The 23954-nt window shown below is 40.9% G+C and overlaps 2 protein-coding genes across 4 annotated transcripts in view; one reads left to right on the forward strand and one right to left on the reverse strand.

Annotated features, from left to right (window-relative positions):
- CLTC (clathrin heavy chain) overlaps positions 1-13862 on the reverse strand; it is a 75325-nt gene extending 61463 nt beyond the window's left edge. For both annotated transcript variants that reach the window (XM_050764648.1, XM_050764647.1), the window contains exon 1: positions 13080-13862. In XM_050764648.1, coding sequence (XP_050620605.1) covers positions 13080-13121 — 42 coding nt within the window. In that variant the 5' untranslated portion in view covers positions 13122-13862. The remainder of the gene's footprint in view (positions 1-13079) is intronic.
- SKA2 (spindle and kinetochore associated complex subunit 2) overlaps positions 1-23954 on the forward strand; it is a 976874-nt gene that overhangs the window by 461335 nt on the left and 491585 nt on the right. The window lies entirely within an intron of this gene.

Here is a 23954-nt window from a genome sequence, read left to right on the forward strand (position 1 = left end):
ACCCCAGGAAATTAGACATTATGCTCTATCCCACATTATTCTAGTTAGATCAATCATTTAAAGCACACTCAGCCTACTAGGTGCTACAAGTTATAAGACTGGAACCATTTTATTTTACAATTGGGTCACTAGAGTATTTTCTTTTTTTTCTTTTATTTTATTGAGATTGAGTCTTGCTCTGTCGCCCAGGCTGGAGTGCAATGGCACGATTTCAGCTCACTGCAACCTCCGCCTCCCAGGTTCAAGCCATTCTCCTGCCTCAGTCTCCTCAGTAGCTGGGACTACAGGAATGCACCATCACGCCCAACTAATTTTTGTATTTTTTCAGTAGAGACGGGGTTTCACCATGTTGGCCAGGCTGGTCTCAAACTCGTGATCTCAAGCGATCCACCCACCTCAGCCTCCCAAAGTATTGGGATTGCAGGAGTGAGCCACTGCACCCGGCCTGGAGTATTTTCCTGTGAGCTTAAATGCCACAAATACTGTTTTCAAATAAGTGAATGAAATAACTAACAATCAGCATGAGGAGTTACAGATTATCTCAAAATGATTTAATATTAACAAATTCAGGGAGTTCAAAATGACATTAAAATTATTAAACCACTATGATTTGCTTTCAATTAATACATATTGAGCATCCATTATTTAGCAGCTTAACACAAACTCAATATTTCATGTACGATTTTTGTGTGAAACTGTCCCCTTTGCTTATTTTTGTGCTGACTGTAACTTTGTCATTACTAGTGAGGAAACAACCTAGGGGAGAAAAAACAGGTTTTAGGCTCTCAGAGGCTCTTTGGGGGTTCAAATGAGACTCATGTCTTCTAAAAACAAGACACTTTCCATCTCAAAAACTATAGACACTGCTTCACTATCTAAAATTCGGGGTTAAAAAACTACTATTACCTTGATTTTTTTGGTCAGGAAGAGGATGTGCCCTAGGTGCTCATAGTTTTGGGGATTTTTTTTTGTTTTTGAGACAGAGTCTCGCTCTGTCGCACAGGCTGGCATGCAGTGGCACAATCTCGGCTCAATGCAACCTCCAGCTCCTGGGTTCAAGCAATTCTTGTGCCTTGGCCTCCTGAGTTTCTTTTGTTTTGTTTTTTTAAATTCATGGTATTACAACTTCCTCAGGCCTGTTCCAAACACTAAACCCTTTTAATTTTGGTTCTTTCAAATTACAAAAATTTTCTTTCATTGAAAAGAGTTTCCATTCCAATTATTTTGGTTTCTAAAATTCTTAAATTTGTAAACTATTCTGTCACACACACACCACTTTTACTTAATTCTGGGATTTACCTCTAATTTTTTTTTTTTTTTTTCCTTTGGGACAGGGTCTCACTCTGTCTGCCAGGTTTGAGTGCAGTGGCATGATTTCAGCCTACTGCAGCCTCGACTTCCCAGGCTCAGGTGATCCATCCACCTCAGCCTCCCAAGTATATGGGACTGCAGGCACATGCCACCACACCCAGCTAAATTTTGTACTTTTTGTAGAGATAGGGTTTGGCCATGCTGTCCAGGCTAGTCTCAAATGCCTGGGTTGAAGCAATCCACCTACCTCGTGAGCCACTGCACCCAGCCTAAATTCAAAATCTTAAAAAAAAATATTACTCCTTCCACATTGCTGATTCATTCCACAGAGTAGGAATTCCAGTTCTGCTCTTAACTGATTTCAAAACCAATTGTTTCAGTATGTTTTATGTTATTACATCCCATTATCTCCATAGGTCTTTCTGTTCCTTTTACATCAACTTTTGCTGCATGCCACAGATGATGTCAACAATTTTGTAAAGTTTTCTTCTGATTCCATCTGAAAAAAATTTCTAGTATTTCTTCAGATCTCTCTCTAGCTCTGTAGTTTTCCCAATTATCATATATTTTAAAAATTCCTGAGCAGCTACTGTGTGCCCGACACTACACTAATGCACAGAGAGTTCTACAGCAAATGAGAAACTCCCTTCCACTTAGTATATGTAACAGCTACACAGCAATCACAACAATGCCATGAAGTTACAGGGATGTATGCCTAGCACAGATACATGTAGGGGTATATGCAGTGTCTCAGAAGAAATGGAAACAATTTAAAACAGGACACACAATATAAGGGAGGGCAGGGCTACAGAGTTTGGGAGTGGACACAGAATTAAAAATACCATATAGGCCCAAATAAGGTACTTATTTTCCCAGTTAGACTAATCATCCCAACACCCCAAAAAGCTGTCAGAAGATGTGAAGAAAATGGAACTCTCATATATTGCTAGTGGGCATGTCAAATGGTGCCACCACTGTGGAAAACAGTTTCGTGGTCTCTCAAAAAGTTGAAAGAGAGAAATTACCATATGACCCAGCAATTCCACTTCTAAGTATATATCTAGAAGAAATGAAAACAGGCATTCAAAAAAAAACTTGTATATGAATGTTTGCAACAGCACTAGTCACAACAGCCAAAAGGTAGAAAGAACTCAAATGTCCACCAACTGATGAAAGGACAAATAAAATGTTGATATATTCATTCAGTGAAGTATTATTCAGCCATAAAGGAATGAAGTCTGATATATGCTATAACATGGAAGAATCTCCAAGATTATGCTTAGTGAAAGAAGGTAGAAACAAATGGTCACTTATTGTATAATTCCATTTATGCGAAATATCCAGAATAGGTAAATCCATAGAGACAAAAAGCAAATTAGCAGTTGCCAGGGGATGGGAGGAGGGAGATGGGAGAGAGACTGCTTCACGTGTATGGGGTTTCCTTTTTGGGAGATGAAAATGTCTTGGAACTAGATACAGGTGTTGGCTGCACGACACTGTGAATACACTAAATACCACTAAATTGTTCACTTTAAAATGGTTAATTTTGTTATTTGAAAAAGTTTTGATCCCTTTACATTATAAACTCTTAGGGATTAGATATATTTAATGTACAATTCAACTAGTCATTTCACTTACTTTACAGACATTTAAAATCAGGCCACGCACAGTGGCTCCCGCCTGTAATCCCAGCACTTTGGGAGGCCAAGGCGGGCAGATTGCTTGGGCTCAGGAGTTCGAGACCAGCCTGGGTGACATGGCCAAACCCCGTTTCTACAAAAAATACAAAAATTGGCTGGGTGTGGCGGCACATGCCTGTAGTCCCAGCTACTTGGGAGGCTGAGGTGAGATGAGAGGATGGCTGGAACCTGGGAAGTCGAGGCTGTGGTGAGCCATGATCTCGCCACTGTACTCCACCCTTCGTGACAGAGCAAGACCCTGTCTCAAAAAAACAAAACAACACACACCAAACAAAATTATATTTAAACTCTTCATATGCATTTTTGACATCAGCACTAGAAAGTCATCTCCATTTCACAATGCTTTTCAAAAATCCATTAGAGTGCAATCATATTGATGCAATTTTATAACATCAAATCTATCTGCATATTAGGAGAGTTGTTTTTCCCTTATCTTTCTATGTAAATTATGATCTCTAGGTTGGGTGCAGTGGCTCATGCCTGTAATCCTAGCACTCTGGGAGGGTGAGGCAGGCAGATCACAAGGTCAGGAGTTCGAGACCAGCCTGGACAACATGGTGAAATCCCGTCTCCACTAAAATTACAAAAATTAGCCAGGCATGGTGGCGGGCACCTGTAATCCCAGCTACTCGGGAGGCTGAGGCAGGAGAATCGCTTGAACCTGGGAGGTGGAGGTTGCAGTGAGCCGAGATCACACCACTGCACTCCAACCTGGGTGACAGAGCAAGACTCCATCTCAAAAAAAAAAAAAAATCATCTCTAGAAATATGCCCGAGTGGACTGCTTTTCAAGGGATATTTAAATCATCTGCTTATAACATCCAACAGTTCCAACTGTGAGGTCATACACAGGAGAACTGTAGATGTGTAAAATTTGTCTCTCACTAATCCAGTTGATTTCAAGCCTACAGCAGCCTTTGCCAAACAGCATTCGGGTGCTCACAATAGAAGCAACTGTGACAGGACATAATACTATGGAGATTCAGTAAGGCTTTTCATAAGGAGACTCTTTCCTGAGGGTATTTGTGGTTAAAAAAAAAAAAAAGAAACCTGCCTTAGATTTTCATAGTTCAATATGACCAAATATAGAGTATTGCAGAGACTGGAGAAAGAGATGAGTTTTTGTAAACCACGTTCTCTCTACTCGTCTTTTCCCCCTTATTATTCATCTTTAAATAACGAGATCTATCCAAAGTCAGCTGTTTGCCAAGCACAGCATATATACTGATAGTCTTTAGCTTCAGTCTGTCCACTCTGGTGGTTTTTTTAAGCCATCTTTCTCAGATGAGCAGCTAATCAGAAATAAATGCAAGTTGGCCAGGCGCGGTGGCTCACGCCTGTAATCCCAGCACTTTGGGAGGCTGAGGTGGGTAGATTATTTGAGGTCAGGAGTTTGAGACCAGCCTGGCCAACATGGTGAAACCCCATCTCTACTAAAAACACAAAAAAAATTCACCAGGCATGGTGGCGGGCACGTGTAGTCCCGGCTACTCAGGAGACTGAGGCAAAAGAATTGCTTGAACCTGGGAGGCGGAAGTTGCAGTGAGTCAAGATTGCACCACTGCACTCCAGCCTAGACGACAGAGTCAACTCCCAATCCAATTCCCGTTTTTTCATCTTCTATGACTCCCAGTTTCAACCCAGGGTCACGAAAAACTAAACCCTGAGACCCCGCAGTGTGCATCACTGAGGAACTCCAGAAATCGATGGATGCAGAAAATGAGAAATTAGAGAGTCTGGTGTAACTTGAAGATCTTGGCTTCAATAACTGGGTGGATGGTAGTTTTTCGCCTTTAGTATGGCACATATATTCAACTCAAGTGGACAAAGGGAAACTCTTCCAGGGTGGAGGGGAAGAACTAATATTTGAGTGTCTGTAAAGGGTTAAGGGCTAAATATTATACTATAAAGACACATACTGTAGTCTAACTTTAAAATTAACCGGAAATATTGTTTTAATAAATGAGGAAGTTGAGACAAGCTGAAAACCTGACAGAATCAAATAGATAAGCCCAGATTAAACATCTGAGACATTTTCCAGAATAGCACACTGCAGAGTTTAAATTTTTTAACATAACAAAATACGGCTTTAATGGATCTGGTTCCTATTGTTTCAGAAATAATCTTTAAAACTGTTTTACTTCAGAACTTAAAATCCTTATTTACTTAAGGATTATGAACAAGAAGTATTAACAGTACTGGCAGTCTGCCTCCAAAGCACAACCCTACAAGTCTGTAACCATTTTCCCTTCTACCATGATGCTACTCAAAATGAACAAATATATTCCACTGTCACCTTCCTTTCCTATCCCCTTCATGCCCAATTGCCTTCCTTGAGTTCAAGCTTCTATTTTTTGGTATAAACACAAAAACATGAATTTACAGTAAAACAGAAAGCAGAAGCTTCCTCCTTTCACAAGTGGCTTCAGACTGGAACACATTCATTCTTTTCCGTAAGAAAAAGTCTACAGGGAAGTGTGACAAGTTCAGTCTTCTGAGAGGGATGTAGACAATCCTGGTTACAAGTTAACCGGATCCCAATCATCCTGCACAATTTTCCAATAGGAAATAGGATAAAGTCTTTAAAAAATATATACCTAATCATTCAAGGCATAAAGTCAGATGTTAGTTTGCTGTCTCCTACTTTTCTCATAATATAAAAAATATTTCCCGAAAAACAAACAACAGTACTACTAGAATCAAAGACCATCACAGCATAGATACAAACAATTGTGGTATATTTTGCAGTTCAAATGATACAGACCATTTACCAAATGAGGCAATGAGCCAAATGAAAGAACAAGTATTAAAAATCTGACTGCTCACTAGCTGTGTGATTCTAAAAGTTACCTGTTATGAACTTCAGTTGCCCAATCTCTACAATAAGGCTAATCCGACCTAAGCACAAGGGTTCCCTTGATAATTAAATGAGATAATAAACATAAATATTTAATACAGTTCTTGGCACATAACAGATGCTCAAACAGCTATAATGGCCAATGTATTTTGATTTTATGGAATAGATATCAGGACAATTAAGATTTGAAGAGTTATTGCCTCAAAAATAGGACAAGGCTTGGTGTCTCACACTTGTAATTCCAGCACTTTGGGAGGCTGACGCAGCAGACTGCTTGAGCCCAGGATTTTGAGACCATCCTGGGAAACATGGCAAAACCCCAACTCTACAAAAAAATACAAAAATTAGCTGGGTTTGGTGGTGCACGCCTGTAGTCCCAGCTATTTGGGGAGTGCTGAGGTGGGAGGATCACCTAAGCCCAGGGAGGTCAAGGCTGCAGTGGGCCTTGATCATGCCACTGCACTCCAGCCTGGGTAACAGAGTGAGACCCTGTCTCAAAAAAAAAAAAAAAAAAAAAAAAAAAGATAGGACAAAATATCTTAAATTATATCTTAATTTAAGGAGATAATACAAAAGAAGAGACTCACAAAAGTCTGACAGATGGGTTTTGCATAATACATTTAGGTCCAAGCTTACAGCCATCTCCTGAGTTAAGAGCATTAGCCACGGGCACTTGACCAAGAAGCGAAGACAAGACACCCAGAGCTGTAAACTTTGCTGTAGCTCAGAAGACAGGTTTATTTCATGAAGTAGTTTTCGTATGGCATATATGTACATGAACTTAAAGCGGCAGCCTCATTCTAATATACAGGAGTAAAATATCAGCTATGAATCTACTGCTTATCTAAGTGAGAAGATTCACTTCAACACTACCACCCTAAAAAAGGACACATACAATAACTCTAACAAAGGCCTGACCGGCACTCCATATGGGTATTTTATCCGATATGATTCATTAAGATTTTTTTTCAAATATGTCTGATCAAGGAACCCTAATTTAAAATGTACCAGTGGCACACAATGAGACTCATGGGACATAATAAAAGGTTTATTTAAAAGTTTTTTGGGGGCAGTTTCAGAGTGTAATCAACTTTGTATCATATCAATTATTTGTATTAAATTGTGCACAATATCAAATGTTCAAATACATAAAAGATCCACAATCAAGTAGACAACATCGATGGTTGGAATGACAAGTGAACAGCCTTTGCCAACTCATCAATGGAAGCATGAATACAAGGTGTAGTAGTACATCCTGTTTACCACCTTGTCCCTAAGGTCTAACATAGTTCCTAATCTGCAGTAAGTACTCAAATATTAGGTAAATGAACTAACCCCAAATACTTATACACCATAAAATGCTGGATCTGCAAATGAATATTGTGTCATTGGTTGAGATATCTGAATAAAATGTACTGGACAAAAATTATTTAGTCAATAATTAATGCTCCTAAAGTGCTACATAAAGTACTTTCACATACATGATCTCAGATCCTCATAATAACTTTGTGAGATAGTATGCCCATTTCCCAGAGAAAAAGAAGCAAGAGGTTAGACCTAACCTGTGTTGTCCAATATGGTAACCACAAGTCACAACCCACATACGATAATGAGCACTTGAAATGTGATTACCATAATTTTAAAGTAACTAAAATTAAATAATAACCAGTAAGTGATTCAATTACTGGAAAACTTAAATATGTTTGGGATCACTGAAGTATTGCATATCTGCTTTTCTTTTTCTTCATTTTTGTTTATTTAATATAGAGATGAGGTCTTACTCTGTTATCTAGGCTGGTCTCGAATTCCTGGGCTCAAGCAGTGCTCCTACCTTGGCTCAAAAAGTGCTAAGTTTACAGGCATGAGCCACTACCCCCAGCCCCAAATCTGTCTTTCTAACTGTAAATTTTATGAACTCTATATGGACCAGGATTTCCAATGAAAACAGGGTCTGAATTGATATGTGATCTAAGTATAAAACATATATAGCCAGGCGTAGTGGCTCACGCCTGTAATCCTAATACTTTGGGAGGCTGACAGGCAGATCACAAGGTCAAGAGATTGAGACCATCCTGACCAACATGGTGAAACCCCATTTCTACTAAAAATACAAAAAAAAAAAAAAAAAAAAAAAAATAGCTGGGTGTGGTGGCACGCATCTGTAGTCCCAGCTACTTGGGAGGCTGAGGCAGGAGACTGAACCCGGTTGGGGGAGGTTGCAGTAAGCCAAGATCTGCCACTGCACTCCAGCCTGGCGACAGAGCGAGACTTTGTCTCAAAAAAAGAAAAAAAAACACACACACTAGATTTAGAAAATTTAGTATGAAAAAGAATGTAAGGTATCTCATTAGTAAAATTTATACTGATTACATATTGAAATAATATTTTGCATAGCCCAAGTTAAATAAAATATATTAAATTTAATTTTATCTAGGCAGGGCATGGTGACTCATGCCTGTAATCCCAGCACTTTGGGAGGCCAAGGCGAGGGGATCACTTCAGCCCAAGAATTTGAGACCAGCCTGAGCAATACAGCGAGACTGTCTCTACCAAAAAAACCCCAAAATTAATTAATTTCATCTGTTTTTTCACTTTTAACATGGCTGCTAGAATACTTAAAATTACTTATGTGAAGCCAGGAGCAGCAGCTCATGCCTGTAATCCCGGCACTTTGGGAGGCCGAGGTGGGCAGATCATTTGAGGTCAGGAGTTGACGACCAGTCTGGCCAACATGGTAAAACCCCACCTCTACTAAAAATACAAAAATTAGCCAGGTGTGGTGGCAGGCACTTATAATCCCAGTTACTCAGGAGGCTGAGGCAGGAGAAGAATCACTTGAACCTGGCAGGTGGAGGTTGCAGTGAGCCGAGATTGTACCACTGCACTCCAGTCTAGGTGACAGAGTGAGACTCTGTCTCAAAAAAAAAAAAAAAAAAAGTATGTGGCTCACATTATTTTTCTGTTGGACAGCATTAGTTTCAACAACCCCTAAAGCCCTGTTCTGTCTACTATACCACATTGTTAATCTATAAACAAATAGGGATAACTCACCTCTCTGGGCCTAAGTCCAACAGAAAAAAAGCACTCTAGGATACTGTATAACTTCTCTTTCTAAGGCCAAATATTTTGTGTCAGAAGACTCAGGTACACATCCCATTTGGACAGCATTCCCACTACTTTGAGTCTCACTTTTTAGAAAGGTGTCTAGGGGGACTGAGTGAAGATCTGAAAGTACCTAGCCAAATTTACAGCACATAATAAGGTCTCAAGAAGTCTGCTGCTAGTCATCATTCATCACCACCACTTTCCAAGACAGTATTCAGTTAAAACTTTTGAACGAGCATTTTAATTTTAGCTAAAGAAATATTCTAAATACATAAACATAAGTGGTGAAATAAATCTTCAAACTTACAAAACACATCAGCATGGCCTATAATTGTGCAGTCCAATGAGAGTCAGCTGTCGCTTGTGGCTATTTATATTTAAATTAATTAAAAAGAAATTGAAGCAAAAATTTAGTTCCTCAGTCATCAGCCACATTTCAAGTGCTCAATATCCCTATGTAGCTAGCAGACAGTTCCATCATTGAAGAAAGTTCTACTGGACAATAACTCAAAGAGAAAAAGCCACAACAGTTAACAATGACAGGAAAAACATCTTGTTAAATATAATTTGAATAACATATAGAGTTAAACAAATGTATGGAAAAAACAATTCTGCAAAGAAGCTGAGGACTCGATATAAATGGAACCTTTTACAAGCAAGGTACAAATTCCAATTACGCTAAGAAACAATTGTCCAAGAGCAACTACCAAGGTTCCAGAAATGTGAATTTTCCTAAATACTCAAATGAAAAGGACTGTGTTCTACACACACACCATTCTGTGTCTTATTTCCTAATCAGAGTGAAAGCACTTTCACTAAAATTAACCACACACTGAGTAAACTGACCATCAAGAAAATTCTGAAGAATATGATACATTTTAGACTTAGAAGCTATTCCCATGAGACTGCAGCATAATTTCAGGAAGTTTACCTCTTCCAGCAAGTACAACTAAGCATGTAGTAAATCCCAGTACTTTGCACTGATTTCTATTTGCAACCCAAACTAACTATAGCAAGAATCCCTAACATTTGACTCAACAACACATTCCATGCCTGCATTTATGCATCAATGGGGAAAGAACAGGGTAGGGAGATTTTTAATTGAAGACCCAAAGAATCTAGGAATACACTGGTATGTGTCAAGTGGTCTAAAGATATTTAATGTGCCAAAAAATTGAGAATCACAGGCAATATTTTATATACGTAGCCTAGGATTTTTATAGAATCTGCAATTCCAACAATATCTTGCTCAAATAGGCACTCATTTATTAACCGCTATCAGTCTAAACAGTCTAGGAAAAAAATCTTCATTTATTGACATTCATTTGCTGTAGGTGCATGCCTTGATGACAACAGATCCTTCAGTTGGATAATGCAGTTAAAGGGTATAAAAATAAGTTCATTTACAGTTTCACAAGCTAACTATACTCATACTTAAGTTCCTCATTTCTTGTTTCCAGTTTTTAATCCTATGTGTTTCAGAAAGTTTTCTGCTACTTAGCAAACTGGTAGAAGCTCAGAGGTCAGAGACCTAAGACGCCAATTAAAATAATCCTTATTAGTTGGGCTCAGTGGTTCACACCTATTATCCCAGCACTTTGGGAGGCCAAGGCAAAGGATTGCTTGAGCCCAGGAATTCAAGACTAGCCTGGGCAACATAGTGAAGCCCCATCTCTACAAAAAATACAAAAATTAGCCAGGTGTGGTGGCTCATGGCCGTAGTCCCAACTACTCAGGATGCTGAGGTGGGAGGATGGCTTGAGCCCAGTAGGTCAAGGCTGCAGTGACCTGTGACAGTGCCACTGACCTCCAGCAAAAACCCTGTCTCTTCAAAAAACAAAAACCTTATTAATTTTTCAAAAGGTAGGAGATAATGAAGTCAGGAGATATATTATCATGGAAGAGGCTGTAGTTATTTGCGCTCTGCAATTAATCAGCTGGAGCACACAGTCATATTAGCTAAGCAAGCTTAACTTTAGGCATGACATAGCAATCCAAAACACAGAGGGCTGAATTTTCAATTTGCAAATCTGCTTTATATTCAAAATCTTCAAATTATTTGAGAAGAAAATGGCTTCATTCAAGTATCAGCTGAAACTGAGCCAGTTACAAAACAGACATGTATTAAATTTGTCTTCAATAAGTGACAAGGTTGGGTTCCAATCTCTGGCATCATTTAACAATTCTTGTCTCCTCTTTAAAAGAAATGAAAAGCTATTACTCGAACCACCACAAGATTTAGTAGTGAGCTATACATCTGCCATGGAAAATAAACAGCAGCTGTACTTGATTCTTTGTGTGGTTTATAAACATTTGTCTGCAGAAAGATATTTCAGATGCAGCTTAGTATGAAAACAAGCCCGCGTTTTCCCCTCACACTTAAGAACAGCACTTTCTCAACTCTCCACATTCATTTGCCACCCCACTTTAACAAAAATAACTAAAGCAATTAAACTTGGATTGATTAAAAAAAAAATCCACTTTGTTATTTAACGTTTTTAACCTTCTGTAAAAGTGTTTTTATTATTGGCATAAATATATTTATATATATATGCCAAGATATGCCAAGGTATATTCCATTACTTCAGATGAGTTATTTGAAAATTATAGATGACTGAAGAAAGTGCATTATTTGACTCATTTTATGGGTAAAGATTTATTATTCTTTACATTTCAAGCCTTAAAGGAAAATAAGTCCTTGCTAGTGCAAACATGGTAATAACTGCAAAGAAATATGAAATTATGTTACTTATAGCCTGAATATTAAAACCTTTTATTAACAAGACTCTTTTATGTATGTTATACCAATGGGGGAATGTAAATAAAAATGGTCTTCAATGGTAAAGTGTCTAATAAGTCACTGGTATTAGTGTCATGTCAAACCACTGCATTCTCTGTCATTATGGAATTAGCCCTTCAGATGATAGAGCTGAGGCAGGTTTCTTTAAGGGGATATTTGGGAAGAAAGCAAATTAATAGGAATAAATTATTTCAGCTACAGTAAAAATCAGGATTGGTGACACAGGAAAATCAAAAGCTCTGAAGAGGTTTAATTCAGTGAAGCCTTCCAATGGTCACCTGCCTAAGCCAGCGATTGGCATGCTGCCAGATGAGACAACAATATGTTGCCTCCAGGATAAGGAACCATGGGAAAGAACTCTAGAACTTACTAAAGGGAAGCCAGTTACAGACCAAATAGCCCCGCAGGTCTCAGAGCAGCTGTGCTCTGTCCCCAGGGCTCTGTTCAATTCCATGCGATCCTGAGGAAGATATTCAAAACTACCTGCTACTACTCGAGAAGACTAGAAGATAACCTCTGTATCACTCTTTCCTACCTTCTAGAACCAAACAGGGGTTAAGAGCCACAACATCCCCAAAGAAATAAAAAAAGTGGGAAGGGGAGGCGAGTTTCCTTAGGGAGCTCGACCCCACACACTCTGAGATTGACATCGTTCTGAGAAATGCGTTCTCCCATTCTACCCTCGTTTCGTTCTTTCAGTGACCTTCTGTCCCTACTGCCTCAAGGAAGGCAAGAGACAAGCCACCGCCTCACCACCACCCCCAACCCCCACCACCGGAGAAGGTGCCTTTCTCAGTTGAGAGCCGCAGAGGGAGGAAAAAAAAAAGGTTGCTCCTCCCCAACCCACCCGCCCCACAACTCCTGGGTGCAGACACGAAGAGGGAAAGAGGAGAGCAATGGAAGGTGACAGCCCCGCACTGGCCCAGGGGATAAGAATCCTTGCTCTGGTAGAAACAAGAGAGAATCCCCCCTCCCACTCCCCTACCCAAATGAATGAACTGAACAAAATGGGGAGGAGAGAGTTTGTACGCGCAGTTCTGGCCATCCAGGAAGCAAGATCGAGAGGCCTTTGGATCCAGGCCTGGTCTTTGCAGCCCTTTGCACCCCAACTCCTGTCCTTTCATCCAAGCCCCACATCATTTAACCGTTTAAGCTTTCTAAGATAGTGCCCCCTCCTCCATCTACCCCAAAGACCGACAACCCCCCCACCCCTCCAGCTCCGATCCTGCTCGGGGCCCAGACTCCAGCTTCTTCCACTATTCCTACCACCTTCTCCACAGCCCTCACCAGCCCGGGCCCGGCCGCACCTGGAGATGCTCCTGAAAACGAATTGGCAGAATCTGGGCCATGGCGCTGTCGGGGGGAATGGTCTCCTCCTGTCACTGGGGCTGCGGGGCAGTGGCTGCCCGGGCTCTCCGAGGGAGAGGAGGAGAAGGGGAGGGGGGAGGCTGGGCTCAGCAGGATCCTCTCCGGGGACGCAGGAAACTGGCACGCAGACGAAAGAGCTCGGGTCGGGGGCGGAGGCTCCACGGGCCAGGAGAGCCGCAATGGCGGAACCGGGCGCAGCGCAGACTCCGGAAACGGCTGAGCCCAGCGGAAGGATCCCGGCGACAGAACTCCGCCCAGTCGCCTCACCCCCTCCGCCTTATGTACCCCTCCACGGAGCGGTGCGTGCGGCGGGCGCAGGAATTCCGGGCGCTGTGCGCCCGGAGCCTCGCTTCTGACGCCACACGGGGGGCAACAGAGGAACCGGAGGGACTACTTTTTTACACTCATCACTTTCGCCAATCTTCTTTTTCTACCCCCACTTTTTTTTTTTTTTTTTTTTTTGCATTTTGCCACATCATGCGACTCGGGGCGACCGACGTCACTTCCGTGGGCGCTTTAGGTCCCACCCACGTACTTCCAGGTGCACGTGATACTGATGGGGAAGGGTCGGCTGATTGCTGCCAGAATGGAGAGCGCGTTTTAAGGAAATGCGGCGTCTCCTGGGAGTGAGGTGGCTGTTGGGCCACCTTGAGGCATGACGGGTGCCGCTTCCTTCCCCTGCGACCCCTGCCTGTTTGGACTGAGCCCCTTACAGGAGGACGTGGCGGGGGCAGACGGGGGCAGCCTCCCGCCCTCTCCGTGACTCAGGGAAACGGCCTCGCCGCAGAGCGCTCCCTCGGCAGCTGGCTGCAGCACTCCTCCCCCGCCGGGCTTCAGAGTGGGTGGTTTCCTACAGCCTAGGGAGGGGGCCTGAAACGGGGTTTAAAATCCTCCCTGCCCTCACACACGCCCTTCTGACGGTTGGAGAACCTGACGCGCGGATTCTAACTAGAACCGGCACTCTCTTCGGGTGTTAGATAATTAGCTCAAAGGACAGCGAAGGCCATTTATGATGTGTCTCAAGCTGGCCTTATGACAGCTTCTCTTAAGGTTTCTGCGGACATTTTGGCGGGCGGACATGTGTCAGCCTAGCTCAGTAATCAGTTTCGTTAAAGAATTCGAGTATCAGAACGTACAAGGATTGGACTCAAATTCTAGCAGGAGGATTTTTAGCCACATCAAATAATTTATGTCTCAAAGATTTAGATAATTAGGGTAAGGATGCTTGGTAAAACCTGAAGGTTCCTGGAGGAAATAGATGAACTGTTAGTCGTGCATTTCCGTGGGACCACCTCAACATAGGTTCCTGTAGGTTAGCAGTGTAGAAATGCAGCGCTTCAAAGCCGGAGCATCATGTCTTCAAAGAGCATGGAGGTATCAACGGCATTCATTGTCGATTAATAATAACCTTCCCAGTACTTTCTTGCTAAAGTATAAGCCATAATATTTCATAATCGCACCAATACAAAAAAGGATGAAAGACTTTAATTCTGTGCCTTTTATCTTTGTAAGAGAGGTGATTCCCCACCCTCCCCCGAAAGAGAAAAGCTCAAGTCCACAGTAATTATTTTTAGTGCCCTTTTCAGTTAAAGGACATAAAACCCTACTGGGTAGACAGTAATTTTGTGTGCTAAGTTTGAGTTAGGGTGAGAAGTTTGCCAATCAGTTGCTTTTAGTGTTTTTCTCTTTTACTTAACTGTCTCATACTGAGCACGAGAGAAGAATCTGGCAGGTAACAGGGCAAAGATTGTTTTGCAAAGAAAAGTCTTACCACCATGTTGTAAGAGTGAATATTTATAGTTGCAAAATATCTTTTTGTATTGTTAAGCTAAATACACGAAGATCCTCTGTGTTCCGCAACGTTTGAAATGAAATGCCAGTCTGATAGTAACTGCTTTAAACCCTTTTTGGAAGTAGACAAATTCTAAATTAAAATTCTAAGGGAGTAATTGTTTTATTACAGTAATTTAATAGCTTGATCAAGTTACATTTTCAGTCTCAGAATCTGGAGATACAAGAGCCATATCATGAATGGGCCACCAAAATTTAATTTATTAATGTGTCTGGTATTTTCATACAGACCCTGTAACTTTAGAATCCCAAAAGCAGTTGATTTTAGCTATTGGGTGTGGAGTATCTAACCAAAAAGTGCGCTGAGGTCGTTAGTGACTGTTAGGTCATCACACACAGAAATTACATTGTTTTGAGAAATAATTTAGGAAAAGGGAAAATAGATTGTTATCCTGGATCATTTTGAAATGATCTTCAAATTAATCCAAAAATTTTCAAGAGAAAAAAAAACCCTATGCCTTTTTAAAGATGAATAATTTGAGTAGGGTAATAAGAGATTTTTTTTTTGTAATGGGAGTCTGCTGTTCTTGGTAACAGTATAAAGGCAGTTTCACTGGTTTCACTGGTTTAGTTACCTAAGCAATACCCGAATGGCGCTGTTTTCAGACATTACCTTAAGTTAGAGGGGAGAACAGATAACCTAATAGACCAGGAAGCAAATTCTACCACCCAGAATGTTTTTTTCTATGATACAGTATGACATAGTCTTTTAATAAGACAATGCTATGAATGATCATAGCCCTAGCTTTTGGTTTCAGAAAATGTTTTAACAAGGTAGCCATGTTAATAAATGGTGAAGTTAAAGCTATTTTTGTTGGAATGCTCATCAACAGTAGGTCCCTATCATGAGTCACAGCAAGTGCCATTAGCAAAAAGTACATTGCTTCGTCTGTTGAGGACTGCTAGTTTCTCAAAACCTATACAAGAAACCTGTATTGTGTCACTAATTTTAATGTTATGCCAACAACTAGGATATATATATATATATCCTAGAATGACACCTCAAAACAAACAAAAAACCAACCTCTTTCACTGTAGGATTTCTCCATAGCTGTTCATCTTCAAGCAGCCCTGGCACTAATGCCCCTGCCTTTTAAAAACTTGACCTTTTAAAAACAGCCTGAATTCACTGCACTGCAAATGTCACAAAGAAAAGGCATATCTCACATACTCAGAAATTAATTTTAAAGCGGAACTTTAACCCACGGTACCAAATGTTTACAATTCAGATTCTAATAAAGCCATAAAGGACATACTTTAGTATTATCCAAGTAAGATACTTAGTTTTGCCCTTTAAACAGCAGCTTTGAAGCATCTCAACCCCCCTGAGGCCACTGATATGAATCCCAGTAGGATTAGACTGGCTAGGTCTTTATCTTTTCATGCAAGATGAAGAGCAGCCTATCAAATGCCTGTAAACAAATATACAAGTCACTGACTATCGGCAAGGCTCCCCACTCCAAAATGAAAAAAATGAAAGCAGCATTTACAAAGCAGGAACAATATTTATTTATTTATTTATTTATTTATTTATTTATTTATTTATTTAAGATGGAGTTTTGCTGTTGACACCCAGGCCGGAGTGCAATGGTGTGATCTTGGCCCACTGCAACCGCCACCTCCCAGGTTCAAGCAATTCTCCTGCCTCAGCCTCCCAAGGAGCTGGGAGGCACCACCACCAACACCTGGCTTATTTTTGTATTTTTTGTAGAGACGGGGGTTTCGCCACGTTGGGTAGGCTGGTCTTGAACTCCTGACTTGAGGTGATCTGCCTGCCTTAGCCTCCTAAAGTGCTGGGATTACAGACATGAGCCACCACACCCAGCCCCACAAGAACAAAATTTTAATGGCATTTTAATTTTACTATGAAATATACCTGACTTATACTCTTGACACCCACTGCTCAGGCTTGTTTTAAACCTTTAAATATTTAGACAAGTTTTATAATGTACCATGGATAGCAATAAGATCTATAGTGAGTCTTTACTTTGTATCAGCATTGGGCATGTTCCAAGTGAAAAGCCAAGACTAGCTCTGTGGGGATCCAATGTGGAATCAAATCACATTATATAGGGTCCACCCATGTTTTTGAAGGGTTGAATCAGACCCTGGCAGAGGAATGAAGTGGTTCATGCTATTACCTTAAAAAGCCATGTCACAAAAGTTGGTTTAGGCAGGGCGTGGTGGCTCAGCCTACAATCTCAGCACTTTGGGAGGCCGAGGCGGGTGGATTACCTGAGGTCAGGAGTTTGAGACCAGCCTGGCCAACATGGTGAAATCCCGTCTCTACTAAATATACAAAAATTAGCCAGGCGTGGTGGCAGGTGCCTGTCATCCCAGCTACTTGGGAGGCTGAGGCAGGAGAATCACTTGAACCTGGGAGGTGGAGGTTGCAGTGAGCTGAGATCACACCATTGCACTCCAGCCTGGGTGACAGAGTGAGACTCAGTCTCAAAAAAAAAAAAAAGTCTCTGGATGCCTTCAATTTCCCTTTCCATTTATTTTGTTTTTTGAACCTCCCTGCCTCCTCTATTTCCCATTCAATTATAGACAAGTTAAAGGAAACATTCCTATTATAAGTATACTTTTATATAGAACTTTTAAGAAAGGTATTTATTAATAGGGGGTTTTATATCAGAGGATCGGATAAATATGTCTTCATTTGCCACTGTACAGTGTGCCACTGCACTCCAGCCTGGGCAACAGAGCAAGACTCCATCTCAAAAAAAAAAAAAAGAAAAAAAGCTGGTTTAAATATAGCAATTCACAGAACATTGTGGACAGAAAAACCCAGGAGGATTTTAACCCTGCTGATCAATAGGAAGTCAGATGCCATGTCACAACATCTTGGGACAAAAGTCACAAGAAGCTTGAGAGCATCTATAGAATGAAGAGGCAATGAGGGTGAGAGTGTGGGAATAATTGTTAAGGGCTGTTCTTTTTCTATTTCTAAACATGTAGAACGTTCTGTGTTCACCTCCTAGAGTTACTACTGTCTCCAGTCCAAAGCAAAGCATGACCCACAGATATGTTCCCTTGGGAAGTATAAAGTTTTGCCACTCTCTAGGGATAGTTCTGCCGGTAGCAGTGTACATCTGCAGCTTTGTTAATGGTAGTAAACCTCTCACTTCTTCACAACAGAATAGCTAAGAACTGAGATCTGGTAACGTTTTGGTTAACTCAATGGTCAAGTTTTTTTGTTTTTTTTTTTTTTTTGGAGACGGAGTCTTGCTCTGTGACCCAGGCTGGAGTGCCGTGGCGCAATCTCGGCTCACGGTAAGCTCCGCCTCCCAGGTTCACACCATTCTCCTGCCTCAGCTTCCCGAGTAGATGGGACTACAGGCGCCCGCCACCGTGCCCGACTAATTTTTTTTGTATTTTTAGTAGAGACGGGGTTTCACCGCGTTAGCCAGGATGGTCTTGATCTCCTGACCTCGTGATCCACCCGCCTCGGCCTCCCAAAGTGCTGGGATTACAGGCGTAAACCACCGCGCCTGGCCTCAATAATAAAGTTTTAAGGAATTATAATCTAATTTCTTCAACAAATATTTTCCAGTACCTACAATGTAAAATTAAATACTCAAATGTTAAATCTTTTTGTAAAGCCTTTTTTGAAAAAAAACAATATAGGGAAAGCAGTTCTGAACCTCAAAGGCCTCAGATTCATCAAAGTGAACAGTTGTTGTATAGTACTCCTGCAAATGTAGCCTAATCCGAGTATGTACCAAACCTAGGATACACTAGGTATTACTTTTTTTAAAATGCCATACCTCATCCTGTCATGACTATTAAAAGTAGATTACTATGTAAAGCAAACCAAATAGCTGGTTGCTTTTCCTGGTTGCTCATATTCCAAATAACTATGAGTTTAATGTTGTATAGTATAAAACCCATACAACTACTTTTCATTCCATAACACTGCAGTGATGAAAAGTATGCAGCACTCATATAAGCCTACCTTAGATTTATTGATATAAATTGTTTTTCTTTTCCGAGTCAACCTTGTTAGCACCAAGAGTCATGAAAAGGTCTCCTTAGTTTAAGTCCACCAACCACTCGAATATGTAGTCCTCCATTATCCACAAGGGATATATTCCAAGACCTCTACAGAGGATGCCTGAAACCACAGCTAATACTGAACCCCATACAGTATACACTATGTTTTTTCTATACATATATACCTATGATAAAGTTTAACTTATAAATTAGGCACAGTAAGATATTAACAATGAAAATAGGACAATTATAACAATGTACTATAATAAAAGTTATGTGAATGTGGTCTCTCTCAAAATATATCGTAGTCACCTATTTTTGGACACAGTTGAACACAGGTAACTGAAACATCAGAAAATGAAACCTCAGATCATAAGGGACTACAATATAAAGCATTCTACAGGCATGGTGAAAATAAAAACTAACGTGACGAAGACAGCTATTACAGTCTATTTTAGTTACTATATAGTTGACCCACCTGATCAGATGTAGAGATAAGATTATACTTATTACTGAGGAAGGCTTAAACATGCCATTATTTATTTAAGAAAATGTTTAACCTTTGCACAGAAGTAGTAAAAATTCAGTTTTTAAAAAGGGAACTAAATGAAGTAGCAGACACTTACACAATGGCACATGAGAAAAAATCCCAGCCCAAGCTACTTAAAAATTTTTCTATCGGTAGGAATGAGTGACACTCAAATTATTCTCCATTTGATCTATTAGTGCTAACCCAAGATACAGACTGGACATTGCAAAACCCTTCCAAAAATTCCTTCTCAAAGTGACACCAACTTTTCCATCGTTTACATCTGGTTCCTCTCCCCAACCACACAAATTCTGTCTCCCTTTTTGTTTCAGTCCAGGTCCTACTCTTCCCTCAGAAACTCAGCTTAAAATCCATTTACTGGCAAGGCACGTGCCTCATGCCTGTAATCCCAGCACTTTGGGAAGCCGAAGTGGTGGTGGATCATTTGAGGTCAGGAGTTCAAGACCATCCTGGCCAACATGGTGAAACCCCACCTCTACTAAAAATACAAAAATTAGCTGGGTGTGGTGGTGGGCGCCTGTAGTCCCAGCTACTCAGGAGGCTGAGCCAGGAGAATCGCTTGAACCCGGGAGGCAGAGGTTGCAGTGAGCCAAGATGGCGTCACTGCACTCCAGCTTGGGCAACAGAGTAAGGCTCCATCTCAAAAAAAAAAAAAAATCCATTTACCCTACTTCTCCAGCTATTAAAGCATTTATTGATTATACCACTCATTTAATTTGAAGCCTAGGCTACTTTATGTTGTTAGTAATTGCATCTGGAGTTGGCACAACAATCATTTATAAATAATTACCTCCCATATACAAAGCACTAAACAGGGTGCTGGGCTGTATTTTGGGTTCACTCATCTCATTTCCTATGTTTTACCTGAGAACCAAGTAATAATAGGTGAAAAAAATATGTGGATTTTATTTGGACAAGGAATGTGACTAATCTTTTTTTTTTTTTTTTTTGAGATGGAGTCTTGCTCTGTCACCCAGGTTGGAGTGCAGTGGTACGATCTCAGCTCACTGCAACCTCTGCCCCCACGGGTTCAAGTGATTCTTCTGCCCCAAACTCCTGAGTAGCTGGGTTTACAAGCACGCACCATCACACCCAGCTAATTTTTTGTATCTTTAGTGGAGATGGGGTTTCACCATGTTGGCCAGGCTGGTCTCGAGCTCCTGACCTCGGGATCCGCCCACCTCGGCCTCCCAAAGTGCTGGGATTACAGGTGTGAGCCACCATGCTCAGCTGTGACTAATCATTTTCTTTGAAAAATCTTTAACAGCTTCACGAGGGAATTTTGTATTATTCATGTATTAAGTTTAAAGAAACAGCTAACAAGTAATAAGGATTACTTTAAAAATCTTTGGAAGAATAAAGATTACTATTTAAATTTATTGATTCCTTGATATTATGCTGTTTCATCAACTCTGCTATGAAGAAAAAGTAAAAGCCAAAAAAATCTGACATTTCATTAAGACCTTTTCTTGCAAATGAAGTGATCATTTAAGTTAGAATGGTAATATAAAAAGTAGCTTTTCTAGATTCAAGTACAAGTGGTAAAAAACTGAAATTGGCCAGGTGCAGTGACTCACACCTGTAATCCCAGCACTTGGGGAGGCCAAGGCAGGCAGATCACTTGAGGTCAGAAGTTTGAGACCAGCCTGGCCAACATGGGGAACCCCATCTCTACTAAAAATACAAAAATTAGCTGGGTGTGGTGGCATGCACCTGTAATCCCAGCTACTCAGGATGCTGAGGCAGGAGAATCACTTGAACCTGGGAGGCGGAGGTTGCAGTGAGCCAAGATAGTGCCACTGCACTCCAGCCTGGGTGACAGAGTAAGACTCCATCTCAGAGGAAAAAAACCTGAAATCACAACAATAATCCAGTGATCCCTTAGTATCAGCTGGGGTTTGGTTCCAGGACTTCCCCCTGAGGATACCAAAATCTGGCTGATGCTCAAGTTTCTCATATAAAATGGGTAGTATCTGCATATACGCACATCTTCATCTGCATACTTTACATCATATCTAGGTTACTTACATCTAATACAATGTAAATATTGTTATACTCTGTTGTTTTTTCTTTATATTATCTTTCATTATTGTATTATTTTTATTGGATTTTCTTTGGAATACTTGAAATCTGTGGTTGGTTGAATCTGTGGGTGTGGAACCCAAGATACTGAGCCCCCAGATACAGGGGGCTGACTGTATTTCCTGACATGTGAAATCTGAATTTCATTCTCCATAGTTTTATTCCAATAAATATCACACAGTGATATTCATTCACGTACTGTCTGTTGTTGCTTTCATACTACAACATCAGAGTAGCTGCAACAGAAATTACACATCCAGAAAGCCTAAAATATTTACTATCTGGCTTATCAAATTCAAATCAGATAATTTTATTATTCCCTACAGTTTGAACATATGGAAAAAGCATTAAATATCTAAATATATAAATTAAGAGAATAATGAGGCACCTTTTGTCAATAATTAGAAGACTGGGAACTATGAGGTGTAGTAAGACTGGCATTTTCATATATTGCTCGTTGGAATATGAACTGGTTCATCTGTTCTGCTAAATAGGAGTACACATCAAGAACCTCAAAAATCACTTTCACTGCTGTAGAATTCAACAGTAAGAACATATCACAATTTATTAAACCTTTTCCCTCCTGATATAGATATATATAGGTGCTGTTTTCAGATTTTTTCTATTAGAAACGATGGTGTATTTCACATTGTAATGAATGCTGTATTTAACATCTTTTATGGCCGGGCACGGTGGCTCACGCCTGTAATCCCAGCACTTTGGGAGGCCGAGGTGGGCAGATCACAAGGTCAGGAGATTGAGACCACGGTGAAACCCCGTCTCTACTAAAAATACAAAAAATTAGCCGGGCGCAGTGGCGGGTGCCTGTAGTCCCAGCTACTTGGGAGGCTGAGGCAGGAGAATGGCAGGAACCTGGGAGGCGGAGCTTGCAGTGAGCCAAGATCGCGCCACTGCACTCCAGCCAGGGGGACAGAGCGAGATTCCGTCTCAAAAACACAAAAAACAAAAAACAAAAAAAACACCTTTTATGTATTTATCATCAGCAATTAACGCTAAACCTATAGGAGTCCAATTTTATAAGGCACAGAATATTGTGTATAGTCTGGGAGTTCCTAGTCTAGAGAAACCCCTAAGTCTAAATGTGGACTTACTGGGTCCACCCTAAGTAATCAAAACTAGTATCACCAATAAGGGGCAAATGCCATGTACCTCCAGATGTGATACACTAGTCAAAGACCACCTAAGTCTAGAGGTGGACTTACTAGGTATCAGGTTGTACACAGCTTCAACTTTACTAGATATTGCCAAAATGTTCTCTAAAATAAGAGCTGGCCTGGGCATTGTGGCTCATGTCTATAATCCCAGGATTTTGGTAGGCCAAGGCAAGAGGATCATTTGAGCCCAGGAGTTCCAGACCCAGACTGAGCAACATAGTGACACCCCATCTCTACAAAAACTGAATTTTAAAACAATTAGTAAGCTGGGTGCGGTGGCTCATGCCTGTAATCCCAACACTTTGGGAGCCGAGGCAGGTGGATCACCTGAGGTCGGGAGTTCGAGACCAGCCTGACCAATAAGGAGAAACCCCGTCTCTACTAAAAATACAAAATTAGCCGGGTGTGATGGCACATGCCTGTAATCCCAGCTACTAGGGAGACTGAGGCAGGAGAATCGCTTGAACCCAGCCTGGGCAACAAGAGCAAAACTCCATCTCAAAAAAAAAAAAAAAAAAAAAAAAAAACCATTAGTCAGGTGTGTTGGCACACACCTGTACTCTCAGCTACTCAGGAGGCTAAGGTGGGAGGTCTGCTTGAGCCTAGGAGATCAAAGTAGTAGTGAGTCATGATCATGCTGTACTCCAGCCTGGGCAATAGAGCTGTATGAAAAAATTAATTAAATAAGAACAATTTATTCTTCACCTCCAACACTATTCAGGAGTATTAATTATTGCTAATCTGATGGAAATGAATGCCACCTCCCTAATTACAAGTTAGGTTCATTGTCTTCTTTTATTTATTGACCTTTCTTGTTTCCCCTTTTATAAAAGGACCAGCCACGTCCTTTGCCCATTTTTCCATTATAACATTTGTCAGAGGGGCGCAGTGGCTCGTGTCTGTAATCCCAACACTTTGGGAGTCCGAGGTGGGTGGATCATGAGGTCAGGAGTTCAAGACCAGCCTGGCCAGCCTGGTGAAACCCCGTCTCTACTAAAAATACAAAAAAATTATAGCCAGGCGTGGTGGCACACACCTGTAATCCCAGCTACTTGGGAGGCTGAGGCAGGACAACTGCTTGAACCCGGGAGGCCGAGGTTGTGGTGAGCCGAGATCGTGCCATTGCACTCCAGCCTGGGCAACAAGAGCAAAACTCCATC

This window comes from Macaca thibetana, chromosome 16 (genome assembly GCF_024542745.1).
Source record: "Macaca thibetana thibetana isolate TM-01 chromosome 16, ASM2454274v1, whole genome shotgun sequence".
Lineage (NCBI taxonomy): Eukaryota > Metazoa > Chordata > Mammalia > Primates > Cercopithecidae > Macaca > Macaca thibetana.